Source organism: Alosa sapidissima, chromosome 10 (assembly GCF_018492685.1).
Source record: "Alosa sapidissima isolate fAloSap1 chromosome 10, fAloSap1.pri, whole genome shotgun sequence".
Classification (NCBI taxonomy): Eukaryota; Metazoa; Chordata; class Actinopteri; order Clupeiformes; family Clupeidae; genus Alosa; species Alosa sapidissima.
Genome location: NC_055966.1, coordinates 206,057 through 220,282, shown reverse-complemented (window position 1 = coordinate 220,282; position 14,226 = coordinate 206,057). Strand labels below are relative to the sequence as shown.

At 39.0% G+C, this 14,226-nt stretch overlaps 1 protein-coding gene across 1 annotated transcript in view; it reads left to right on the top strand.

The window, feature by feature from the left end:
• agmo (alkylglycerol monooxygenase) overlaps positions 1–13,878 on the top strand; it is a 290,769-nt gene extending 276,891 nt beyond the window's left edge. Inside the window, exons 12-17 of the mRNA XM_042107337.1 lie at positions 4,019–4,124; positions 5,126–5,186; positions 5,394–5,428; positions 12,118–12,162; positions 12,716–12,865; positions 13,702–13,878. Coding sequence (XP_041963271.1) covers positions 4,019–4,124; positions 5,126–5,186; positions 5,394–5,428; positions 12,118–12,162; positions 12,716–12,865; positions 13,702–13,878 — 574 coding nt within the window. The remainder of the gene's footprint in view (positions 1–4,018; positions 4,125–5,125; positions 5,187–5,393; positions 5,429–12,117; positions 12,163–12,715; positions 12,866–13,701) is intronic.
• Positions 13,879–14,226: the final 348 nt, after the last annotated feature.

The window sequence follows — 14,226 nt, the reverse complement described above, 5'->3', positions numbered from 1 at the left end:
TAGACAGTGGTATACAGTTGATTTACAGAAGGTGGTTTAGAGTAATATGAAGTATTCCTTTATTCCTTTATTCTGAGATACATCTGAGATACAGATGCTCTCAAAACAATCCCACGCTCTCAAAATAATCACAAACAGACATATGGTCTTTATAGAGCAAATCCATATAGATTATTTGTCAAATAAACCAGTAAAACAGAATTAGGGGATGGAATATATAACATTCACACTCATAGCTCATATTTTTTAAAATAAATCAGTGAAAAAGTATCCTGACAAACAAGGAGCATTGTAATGCCTTGGTCATATTTAATAATTTCAATTCTTCTGTAGGTTACCTGATATCCCAGTTTGAGAGGCGCAAGACACGTGACATTATTTATTTTTGCAGCCAATCACTGCTGTCGTTCTATTTTATTGATTTGATCTTAGTCATAGAAGCTAAATTCGAAGGCAGGCCACAGGTAAAATCCAACAAACCGCATTCACCCCACATGTCAATAGTTGAATAGCCCTCTCCTAGAGCTTTTGAGATATTGCCACTACTCCAACACTGAAAGGCACTGGTAGAATGCTTGGATCAAGCCAGGTTCAGCATAGCGTATCCCACTGTCTGCTCACGTTGCTGACCGGACCAGGGCAAGCAAACTTTCGCATTTCCCGCCGGAAATGCAGTCTAGTTATTCCTGTAAGCCCGATTTTTGGCCAGCTCCTGCTCCTAGACCTTTTGAGATATCACCACCGATCCAACTCTGGAACGTCCGGCCGGAACCGGTCAAGTGTGGAAATTGAAAATGACATCACTGACCCTTGTCATTCTTCTGCCATATTGGATTGAATAGAAAGCGAAACAAAAGTTTCACAGGTCACAAATTTGGTCCGAACTTCACGAAACTTGACGTACGTGATCTTGGACCAAGCCTCACAAAAGAAGAAGCGTTTGCCAGTCACAGCCGAACGAAGTCGGAAGTTAGGTATTATCTCAGGAACACTGTCACATACTGAAACCAAACTTTGTACATGAACTCGGGATTCCAATGTGAGGATGCACAAGATCTGAAAAAAAAAAGATTATATAAAATGGTAGGCCAATTGACAAACCCATTTATCCATGCCTTCACATGTTCAAGCCCAGTGAGTCTGCTTCATCCTCAATTACATGTTGATTGACTATATACAGATACATCTCAACCTTGCCATGCACTTCAATTCAATATCATGCCATGGGATACTATGGATAGTATGGACAAACCATGTGATATATATATATATACCAGCAGTACTCTGCAATACACTATCATGGTGTTCAAATCGAATTTGCTTAATTGTCATGATATGAGAGTATTATTCTAAATTTTACAAGTACAAAAGTTGATGGGAGAGTATTATTATTAGGGCCCGAGCACCGAAGGGCACAAGGCCCTATTGTTTTTGTAAGGATTATTATTATTATTAGGGCCCGAGCACCGAAGGGCGCAAGGCCCTATTGTTTTTGTAAGGATTATTATTTATTAGGGCCCGAGCACCGAAGGGCGCAAGGCCCTATTGTTTTTGTAAGGATTATTATTATTATTATTATTATCGAGTATTATTATTGTTATTCTACTTTTTTGCTTTCCTGTTTTTGAGGTGGTTAACATGGTCGAAAACTCTTGAAATTTGGCACACACGTCAGGTGTCACGCATCGCAGTTAGGTACAAGAGCTTGACCCCGGGCGTGGCCCAGGGACTCGCTAGCGCCCCTTTAGGTGACTGATCCCGTTGTTGGCAAATATTTTGAGGTGGTTAACATGGTCGAAAAGTCTTGAAATTTGGCACACACATCAGGTGTCACACAAAGCAGCTAAGTAAAAAAGCTTGGCCCCGGGTATGGCCCAGAGACTCGCTAGCGCCCCCTTACGCCCCCTTAGATGGCTGATCCCGTGGTGGGCATATACTTTCAGCTACACACACCAAATTTGGTAGGTGTCTGTATCTCCCCAAGATGAACGACTTTCGTATGTACAATCCATTAGCCACGCCCAACAGGAAGTGAGGTAATTGAGATTTTGTGCGTTGTGGACATGATCAATTTTAACGTACTCCTCCTAGACGGTTGATCCGATTCATGTCAAAGTTGGTATACATGACGCCGAGATGTTCCTGATTATAAATTGTGAAGCCCTTTTTTGATATGTTGTAATTTGACGAAATGGCGAAATTATTAATTTTAATGCCCTTACACATAAACAGTAAATGTGTCATAATTCATCGTGCTTGGCTTGAAATGTTTAAAATTTCAGAGGTCATTGAATACCATGTTAATGATAATATTCACATGCCCATAATGCATGTTTGGCATAGCGCCACCAACTGGCAACAGAAAGAATGGCAATTATGCTGATTTCACATGATCAATTTGAATATACTCCTCCTAGACGGTTTGTCAGATTCATGTGAAATTTGGCAAACATTATGCCAAGATGTCGCTGATGTTAAATTGTGGAGGGATTTTTGATATGTTATATATTTGATATGATTTTAATATCTCACCACATAAAGAGGAAATGTGTCATAAATCACAGTGCATTGAATGAATGGTCTGAAACTTCTCAGGTTAATAGATATCATGATTATGATGATATCCAGACACCCAATGGGCCTGTCTGACATAGAGCCACCACCTGGCCAAGCAGGAAATGTGCCAGAAATGGACAATGCCTTAAGTGATTGATCTGAAAGTGTACAAACATTTTGGATATCATTATTGTGATATTCACATGTGTAATTTCAATGCCTAACATAGCGCCACCATCTGGCCAACCAAAAAGTGTATCAGAAATGTTCTTTGCTTAAAATGAATGGTCTGAAATTTCTCAGGTTAATATATATTATGATTATGATGACACCCAATGGGCCTGCCTTGCATTACGCCCCCACCTGGCCAAGCGAGTAAATGTGGCAGAAAATAAAATACAAAAGGAAATAGCCTACGCATCAAATATGTACATTTCACAAACGCACCACGACATGTCACGGGTTGCGGCCCGCAGGTGCTCGGGCCCGCCATTGCCGCTTGCGGCTATATTTCTAATTGTTACATGTACAAAAGTATGCTAATTAAAATATTTACGGAAGGTTATGTATAATTGTGTTGTTTTGTGGTGTTTAAAGACCACCTCTTTGTCTTATACACCATTAACAAGCATTTACAAGCTGCTTGTTAACACTTACAACTGTTAACAAATATGCTTGTAAGTAACTTAAAAGGCTGCTTATTAAGACTTACAAGCTGCATGTTAACAGTTAGTTAATGTTATTAAAGGATAACAACAGTTAACTAACTGTTAGTAATGAATTGTTAACTGCTTATTATGCACTGTTAATACCTAAAAAGCACATGTTATTCTAAAGCGTTACCAAGACTTGCAATGCATTCTGGGTAGGCAGCAGTAGCGAAAAAAGAGGTTTTCCTCACACTTTCGACCATCAAAACTCATTTCGCCTGTAACTCTGTGATAAAAGGACATAGCGGGAATATATTTTGCTGATAAAAGGAGGTTAACATGCTCTATATTTTGACCAAAGGATCTATCATCATTGCACTCGGAGAAAACTGGAATGTTTCATTCGCTCTGGCACCTGTTGGACCCAGAAAGAATTATCGGCACACTATTGCATCACAACTTAACCGGATAGCTTAAAAAGTGTCAAAAGTGTACAGTAGTGCTCTAAAAAGATCTGTTTTGACTTCATCAGTGCACTTATGAATTTTGCGTAGTTTGTTGAAAAAAGAATAAACTAGAATTCAGTAAACCATGGTTTGTGGCTGTGGTGGTTGCACTTCAATTGGATGTGGAACAGTATCTTCACAAATCATAGACTTGATGGACACAATAATCAGTGAAATGGAAATGATCAATGATCGTTTTCCACATGATTTCATTAAGATCCAACTTGCCAATGAGGGAGCAAGCCATGGCAATGAGAGCATTTATGGAACTGTGGTAGTAAAAATTTAATTGACTTTTTCATACAGGTCCAATTTGCATAAGATGGAAACACTGCGCTGTGGCATGATTATGATTTTGCAAATGACAGGATTCTTCAGGCCAAATTCAGCTCCCTCAAATGTCTTCACTGAGGTAAGATAAATATTTTGCCAGTACACATAATACACAGTAATTGAACAAGTGTGGGACTGCATTTATGGCAAGATATTGGGCCCTATCTTGCACTTAAGCACAATTGACTTTGTACACTGGCACTTGTATCATTCCTATTTTGCATCCATCGCACAGCGGACTTTTCCCTCCACAGACACAAATATAAGGGATTGAACTTGCGCTCCCGGTGAGAAGGAATGTAGATGTAAGCTACACCTGATCCGTCAGGCTGTGACAGATTTCTGCCATCTATTTCTGCCAATGCTATTTAATTGAAAACACACACAAACATGCAGTGTAATTGAACGAACATTCGGCATACTGAAGATGCACTTCAGGTGTTTGGATAGGTCAGGCGGCACTTTCAGTACAGTCCACAAAAAGTTGCAGCATTCTTTGATTTCCAATAATCATGGATGTGTTGATGACATAAATGAGGAAATATTAGAGAACTTAAGGGGACGTGATGTTTAACTGCATATTAATAATGACCCAGCAAATGACCCAGCAGCAACAGAGAGGACGGCTTATCTGACAGAAGAGCTGCATTGTCTATTGAGGTATAGTGAAGCAAAGTAATCTCGGTCTAATGTTAGAGTACATTGCAAAAATATCACCATTAGGGCTGACAAAAAAAATAATAATAATAATTACAAATTTTAATCGTGATTAACCGCTGAATTGGTGGGGAGATTCCTGAAAAAAAAACATTGAATCACTTAATCTTTGAGTTCATACAAACCCTTGTACCAAAAAACCTTGTCCATCAGGCATTCTTGAGATATCACACTCAAGGTGGGTTTGACCTTGACATTTGACTTCATCATTGAGTCCATACAAATGTTCACACCAAATTTGAAGCATGTGCGTCAAGCCATTCTGCAACCAGCTTACAATTACTTTGTCAACGTTAAAATAATTGAATCAGCTACCATTTATTTGATACCATATATCACTTTTGCACCCTTCTGTCTGTCCAGGTCTTCATCATCCTTTCCCTGCTGTTCTGGGCTATGCAGTTCTTAAGCAAAAGATGGAAAGGTGAAACAATCCTGAGAAAATAATGTAATTTGGAGAAATAATGAAAAAATAGGACTAGTCTGAAACAACAATGCTTTCACTCTGACTAAATTGCTTTTCTCTGAATTTGAATTCAACCTTAACCTACTTCTTCTTTTTTTCCACACTGACAAAATATACCTCCTGTTGTTCATCTTTGATTATTTTTTGATGATTATTTAACAATAGATTTTGAATGTTATGTAATGTGTCCCAATAAAACAGTTTTTTGTCTTTCCAGCTCCTTGATCTTTTTAGCAACGCCTGTGAAAAGCCCTTTAATAAGGTTTTGCCATATGGCGTGGTTATAGGGGGTTAAGGCCATGTCTACACAAAACCAACCTGTGTATTTAGGGTCACCATCCGTCTGGATAGTCCGGTTTTTGAGCCTTCTGTCCGGACAGAAAGAGTCCTCCTTTTTGGACATTTGTCTGGCTTTTTGGCATGAGTGGCAATCTGTCCGTATTTCATGAACTCATAGGCTTCACTTCATTTCAAGGCCTCTGTACTCACCGCTGTTATGTGTCATAATTTCTGACCCTCCGCGACCACCGTAGCACAGGACATCACAAAACTCCACCAATTTTCTTTTTGCGAAGTAGTCAATGCGACAACTCACCTCAAGACAACACGGAACACTCGCTGCACAATAACCAATCAATCATGATTATGAGATGCAAAGTTTCTCAAAATTATTTCGAAATAATTAATTATTTAGATAGATTGTGTCCTTTTCTTCCTTGTCCTTTTCTTTCTTGTGAAAGACTTCTTTCAACTCTGTATGGTATTCTGAACACCACTTTGCTACAAAAAGAAGGACAGATGCATACCATGCATTTTGTAAACTGTGAAACAGACATTGATGTCAGCTCCAGGGGTAAGAGTGCCTTAGAAAGGCACACTCTCACAGACAGGCACAAACACTCATTTTCAGTGTCATGGCGGTGGTCACCTTAGTTGTATTTTTTCACTGCTTTCACAGCCTTAACGATACCGTGACGGCCGTGCAGAGGCTTTACATTTAATTCACATAGAAGACAAAACATTGTTTTTCTTAAAGCAGTCGCATGAAATAAGGAGACTACAGACAATTCGGTTTTCAATTCAATTGTTAAACTAATAAAGTTAATTTTCAAGGTATGTGACTGCTATGTTAAGTTAAGCTAACAGTATGCTTCTAACTTAGCTGCAGAAGGCTGATACCTTATGCACATAAATCATTACAGGGAAAAGAGAAAACATTTTAATATGAAAAACAAATAGTTTGATTTGTTCTGCCAAGAAGAGTATAAGGTTGAGTGCAGTGGCTGATTTTTGGGCTTTTATGCCTTTAATTTGACAGGACAGTGGAGAATGACAGGAAGTGAGTGGGAGAGAGTCGGGGTGGGATCCGGAAAGGACCACAGGGCGGGAATCGAACCCGGGTCGCCGGGGTACGGTGCTGGTGCCCCAGCCAGTCACGCCACAGCTGGGGCCTGCAGTGGCTGATTTGAGGGGAGGCGCTGTCATCATAAAACTGCCGGCTTTGCTGTCTACACGGCAAAAGTTAACCGGCGGTTTCAAAACAGTACCCGGTTTAAAAAAATATTGGTTACAGCCTCCTAAAATGCCGGGGTTGTGTAGATGCAAATCCTAACCAATAAAGTAAATTCACCGTTTTACAAAAAAAAACAGCGTGTAGACTAAGGCTGCCAGTTTTCCTGTTGTTGTGTTCCGTCTGTATATAAATTCATATAATCACAAGAAATACTATTGACATGACCATTGTATTTCTGATATTGCTTGGTATATATATGTTGCTATGTTGCTATATAGATCGGATCCTAAAGCGCCAAGCCACTAGGTCAAGAGAATTGTCCGTAGATCTGCGAGACAGGGTTGTGTGAAGACACAGATCTGGGGAAGGATACAAGAACATTTCTGCAGTATTGAAAGTGCCTATTAGAAAGAGCACATGAGTCTCCATCATTCTCAAATGGAAAAGTGGAACAACCAACACTCTTCCTATATCTGGCCGCTCAGCCAAACTGAGTAATCTGGGATGAAGGGCCTTGGTCAGACCAAGGACACAATGGTCACTATGAATGAGATCCAGAGTTCCTTTGAGAGGATGAGAGAAGCGTAAAGAAGGACAAACATCAGTTGAAAGACTTCAAAATGTTTGGAAGGTGGTTAGTTGATTAAAGACTACCACCTTTAATGCGGACAGATGCCAATAAAAGGTAGATTGGATATGGGCCTTTAATTGTTTAGCATGGAGGCATCCAGGTTATTCTTTTTGAGAAGTAGCTTTACAACAGCTGTTTTCAGTGACTGTAAAAAGCACCAGATAATACAGTCTGCCGTAATATATTTCCAATGTGAAAGACATCTGCTGCTATAAGTTTTAAGTAACAGTTCTGAAGAAATTTGTAGGCAGTGTCTAAGCCACATTCTGAAGAGCTGAGATTCTGTACTGTTTTTGTGGGTTGCACTAACAAGGATTAAATTAATCTTGGTTTAGGCCTACAAGGATTTGTAAATCTAGGTTTAAATTTAATTCGAGCTATGTTGCACCACTTAATTTTAAGCATGGTTTAACAAATCCATGATTACAATCTTAACTTGCGATTTAAACCTTGACCGGTGATTAAATAGTCCGCCATGATGGATCAGTGTACATAAACAGCGAGTGACAATTTTAGGCTATTCTCTTGAGAATCATAAGCCTACTTTTGTAGGACGTGGATACAAGGATACAAGGAAGTTTATTGTCACATGCATATGTGGAATATGTGGAAGTAAGAAATGCAGTGAAATTATGTCTGGTGTCAGCCTATTTGTGCATTTATGGGGGGGTAAAAAGGAGGATTGGGATTGGCGGGGCCACCAACAAGGAGCACCCAAGAGCAACAGGGGCAAGGAAAAACTCCCTTACCAAGGAAGAAACCTTGGGCAGATCCACGGCTCAAGGGGCTAACCCAACTGCCAGGGGTCTTGGTGTGTGTGTTGGGGGGATGACAGGGGAGATGGGATAGTGTGCTGTGTATGTGGGGAGAGGGCAGTGTGCAATATGTGTGTTGGAGAAGCTTCCTGATGGAATAATGTGCTGTGTATGTAGTGGAGAGGGGGGGCAGTGTACTGCAAGTATGGTGAAGGGACTTACTATTGCAAGCAGAGTACTGATGTATGTGAGTGATGACCGTGAAGATGTGTGTGTGTGCAGGAGGGGAGTGGAGCAGTGAATGTGTGTGTGTGTGTGTGTGTGTGTGTGTGTGTGTGTGTGTGCATTGTGTGTGTGGGTAGGTGGGGGCAGTGTGCTGTAAGCATGTAGAGAATGTGTGTTGGAGAAGATCCTGAAGACAATGTGCTGTGTATGTAGGGAGGGGGGGCAGAGTGCAGCAAGTATGTAGAGGAGGCTTACTGTAGCAAGCAGTGTGTATGTGTGGTGATGACAGTGATGATGTAAGTGTGTGTGTGTTTTTGTGTGTGTGTGTTGGGGATGGGGGTGGGGGAGGGGAGCAGAAAAGCTAGGCAATCAAGGACATGGGTAGATAGATGGAGGAGAAATCAAAAATAATAAATAAAAAGTTCTATGGAGATGTGCAAAAGTTGGAGAAAGTCAGATGTGTGTGTGTGTGTGTGTTTTGACGTGTGATGAAATAAATAAAAGGTCTGTAGCATAGGGAGAGGGATGTAAAAGTGCTAAAAGTCTTGTAGGTGTGTGTGGGTGTGTGTGTGTGGGGGGGGGGGGTCATGAGTGCTGAGGAGTGAATGAGTGCAAAGTCAGTATAGTGTGAGTTCAGAGTTGGGAAATGTTTGAGAGTGCTGAGGAGTGAATGTGTGCAAAGTCAGTATAGTGTGAGTTCAGAGTTCGCGAAAACTGAGAAAATCTGAAAAGTACGAAAAAAATCAGACAAATTTTTTTCACTTTTTTGCCCTAGTTCATGCATTTCACATGTCTAGACGTGAAATAAAAAGTAATTTGGACAATAATTGACAGATTTTGAAATTTGTCAAAAATCGGTCTTTTTTCCTGACCCCTGACCTTATGTGAAAACTACGAAAATCTGAAAAGTACGAAAAAAATCAGACCAATTTTTTTTTCATTTTTGTTGCCATAGTTCATGCATTTCACATATCTAGATGTGAAATAAAAATAATTTGGACAATAATTGACAGATTTTGAAAATTTTCTAAAATCTCACTTTTTTCCTGACCCCGGACCTTAAATGAAAACTAAGAAAATCTGAAAAGTACGAAAAAATCAAACCAATTTTTTTTCACTTTTTTTGCCATAGTTCATGCATTTCACATGTCTAAACATGAAATAAAAAATAATTTGGACAACATCTGACAGATTTTTAAATTTAAAAAAAAAAAAAACTTTCTCTCATCCTGACCGCGAAAACTAAAAAAATATGAAAAGTAAGAAAAAAATCAAACCAATTTTTTTTTCATTTTTGTTGCCATAATTAATGCATTTCACATGTGTAGATGTGAAATAAAAATAATTGACAGATTTTGAAATTTTTCAAAAATCTGTATTTTTTCCTGACCCCGGACCTTATATGAAAACTAAGAAAATCTGAAAAGTACGAAAAAATCAGACCAATTTTTTTTTCATTTTTGTTGCCATAGTTCATGCATATCACATAACTAGATGTGAAATAAAAATAATTTGGACAATAATTGACAGATTTTTAAATTTGTTAAAAAATCTGCCTCTCATCATGACCGCGAAAACTGAGAAAATCTGAAAAGTACGAAAAAAATCAGACCAATTTTTTTTCACTTTTTTTGCCATAGTTCAGGCATTTCACATGTCTAGATATGAAAAAAAAAAAAAATTTGGACAATATATGACAGATTTTTACATTTGTTAAAAAATCTGCCTCTCATCATGACCGCGAAAACTGAGAAAAAGACCAATTTTTTTCACTTTTTTTGCCCTAGTTCATGCATTTCACATGTCTAGATGTGAAATAAAAATAATTTGGACAATAATTGACAGATTTTGAAATTTGTCAAAAATCTGTCTTTTTTCCTGACCCCGGACCTTATGTGAAAACTACGAAAATCTGAAAAGTACGAAAAAAATCAGACCAATTTCTTTCACTTTTCTTGCCATAGTTCAGGTATTTCAGACCTTATGTGAAAACTACGAAAATCTGAAAAGTACGAAAAAAATCAGACCAATTTTTTTTCACTTTTTTTGCCATAGTTCAGGTATTTCACATGTCTAGATGTGAAATAAAAATAATTTGGACAATAATTGACAGATTTTGAAACTTGTCAAAAATCGGTCTTTTTTCCTGACCTCTGACCTTATGTGAAAACTGAGAAAATCTAAAAAATACGAAAAAAATCAGACCAATTTTTTTTTCACTTTTTTGCAATATTTCAGGCATTTCACATGTCTAGATATGAAATAAAAAATAATTTGGACAATTTATGACAGATTTTTAAATTTGTTAAAAAATCTGCCTCTCATCATGACCGCGAAAACTGAGAAAATCTGAAAAGTACGAAAAAAATCAGACCAATTTTTTTTCACTTTTTTTGCCATAGTTCAGGTATTTCACATGTCTAGATGTGAAATAAAAATAATTTGGACAATAATTGACAGATTTTGAAATTTGTCAAAAATCGGTCTTTTTTCCTGACCCCTGACCTTATGTGAAAACTACGAAAATCTGAAAAGTACGAAAAAAATCAGACCAATTTTTTTTCATTTTTGTTGCCATAGTTCATGCATTTCACATATCTAGATGTGAAATAAAAATAATTTGGACAATAATTGACAGATTTTGAAAATTTTCTAAAATCTCACTTTTTTCCTGACCCCGGACCTTAAATGAAAACTAAGAAAATCTGAAAAGTACGAAAAAATCAAACCAATTTTTTTTCACTTTTTTTGCCATAGTTCATGCATTTCACATGTCTAGACATGAAATAAAAAATAATTTGGACAACATCTGACAGATTTTTAAATTTAAAAAAAAAAAACCTTTCTCTCATCCTGACCGCGAAAACTAAAAAAATATGAAAAGTAAGAAAAAAATCAAACCAATTTTTCCAATTTTTTTTTTTTTCATTTTTGTTGCCATAATTAATGCATTTCACATGAGATGTGAAATAAAAATAATTGACAGATTTTGAAAATTTTCTAAAATCTCACTTTTTTCCTGACCCCGGACCTTAACCCTCTGTACCCCGTAACGGCCGTCGCCGGCCGTGCTGTTCTTCCCCGTAACGGCCGTGAGCGGCCGGTGTTTTTTCATGGATGAATACAGGCGATCACTTAATTTCTACAGCTTATGTACACTACAGATCAATATTTTAGATCCCCTTCGATGTATTGTCATAATCAAACACATATGTTTGTATTGATTTATTTTTAGATATTTGCGTTTTTTTACGATATGTGCCTGTTTCTGCTCCGTGGCCGCTGTGGTTCAGCTGATATGAATGATGGCATGTGTCCAAGATATCTAACAAACGTCACTCATCTTGCCATGATCAATTTGGCACAGCAGTCGTAGGATTTGTAACACTTTACTCTTTTCCCCAGCCATCAAAACAAAAAAATCTGCTTGTAGGCTTTGATATATGTTGATCTTTTATGCTACGAGATGTGCCTATCTGCTCCGTGCGGCTGCAGCAGTTCAGCCGATATGAATGAGGACTCAAGTCTCAAAGTTACAGTAGCCTATGCTATCTGCCAAATCGTCACTCATGTCACTGTGTCACATCAATCATAGGATTTGTTACAATTTACTTCTTTTCCCGCCGTCAGGACCTACAATTCTAAACATTATAGCCTCTGAAATCACGAGACAGAGTAACAGGCAAAGAGATAATGTCTTCTGCACCGAAACGCCGCAGGTTTAGTCTGGCCGAGACTGTTTTGATGTGCACTGATCCATCTCAGGTGCTGGAAGAAGATCTTCCCATATTGGATGGCAATGACACTGATGTAAGTTGTAAATGTAATGTCGGCAATAAAAGAATATGACCGTAAACAAAATATGTCAGTGATCGCTAAGTTGATTGCTAAGTTTAGCGCTAACTTTCTAACGTTGAACACTAACACTAGTTACTGTAACACTTCAACAAGTGCAGTGCGGCGCTGGGATGTCTTTTACCTTTTTGCCGAAAAATTCAGAAAACATGAAATTTCTTCATTCCTGTCTTCTAATCTGCTAGATCCATACAAGACATTGGCATAGATTTGGCATTACTTCCATACGTTGTTAGCTAGCTCACTATGGCAGTCATCAGAGTAGGCTAATCCATATCGAGTGACAACAAAACTTCTGAATGGATGTTGGTTACGTCAGGGGTGTTCACTTTTGACCTAGATTTTGTTGCGAGAGCTGGATGGATGGATGGATAGATAGATAGATAGATAGATAGATAGATAGATTTATTATTATTATTATTATTATTATTATTATTATTATAACAGACTGTAGATAGGGCTAATATTGAATCCGAACAGACTTTTGGTGTGCAACTTTCATTGTCAGATCAATCTGTCGGATGTGTCAGATCACAGCTCTCAAGGTGAGGAGGACAATGAAGTAGGAGAGGCTATGCGAGAAGAGGAAGAGGTAATGATGGAGAGAGAAGAGGCGGAGGAGGCAGGTGAAGCAGTGGAGGAAGAAGTGGAGACCAGAGTGAGAGCCAGGGCAGAGTATAGAAGAGGTCGAGGGATAGGAGGAAGAGGAGGAGGAGGGAGAGGAGGAGGAGGAGGGAGAGGAAGAAGAGGAGGAAGCTTGGGAGTGAGAGGGAGAAACAGTGGTAGAAGGAGACAGAGAGGAAAGGTACAAACACACGACGATCCACCATGGTCTGACTCTATCCCAGTTCCCTCCATCCAGCCTTGTATGGTTGATCCTGGCCCCAGATGTATCTTGACCAACATGCTGGATATCTTGTGGCAGATGGTTGGGGTGTTATTCATCTCAAATCTAGTGCAGTTTACAAATATGTATGCTGCATCCAGCAATCCCCCCTCTGATCCATGTGTCCGAGTGCCATATATCGCTGACCGGATATCTCGCAACCGTTTTGAATTAATTTGCCAATTTTTTCAGTGCAGTTCACAAGGAGAGGATACAGATAAGCTGGCAAAAGTTAGGCCATTTATACAAGTGCTACAAGAAAATTTCCCAAAACTGCTTGTGCCCTGGTCTGCGCTGTCTGTGGACGAAGCGATGATTAAATTTGATGGGAGACTGCGTTGGAAACAATATATGCCGAAAAAACCAGTGAAATGGGGCATAAAGTTATGGTGCCTTTGTGACTCTTTGACAGGTTATTGTCTCGCCTTTAATGTTTACACGGGAAAAGATGACGTACAGGGAAAAGGTTTGGCCTACCGAGTAGTTATGCATCTGCTTAGAGGATATTTGGACAAGCACTATCATGTCTATGCAGATACATTTTTTTCTTCCATTCCCTTGGTGAGAGACTTGCTTGATCATAACACCTACTATTGTGGCACCATCAGAAAGACCTCCAAAGGCTTTCCAACACAAATCACGGAACCAAAATTAATGATAGGGGAGAGCAGAAAAGTCGGAAGGGATCGGATGATGGTATTGAGGTGGATGGACAAAAGGGATGTGTATATAGTTTCAAGCAATCATGCAGGCAGAGACCAAATGAAGCAAAGATCCAAGTTTAATGCTAATCTAATCTCTTGCCCAGAAGCGGTCCTTGATTACAACAGGAAAATGGGAGGGGTTGACCATCTAGACCAGTTTCGAAGCTACTACAATGTTGGGCGAACTGGAAAGAAATGGTGGAAGTACCTGTTCTGGGGACTGTTTGACATAGCAATTATAAATGCATATATTGTGTGGCAGCTTCAGCTCAGACCACTTCCTAAGGGCAGGAAAACCTGGGGCCTGAAAGCCTTCAAACTTAAAATCGTGCATGCCCTATGTGATGATTTTTTTGGCAGGAAGCGGGGTGTCCAGGGCATCAATACCCTGGGTATCGACTTTGTAGTGAGTAGGAATTTAAAAGAAGG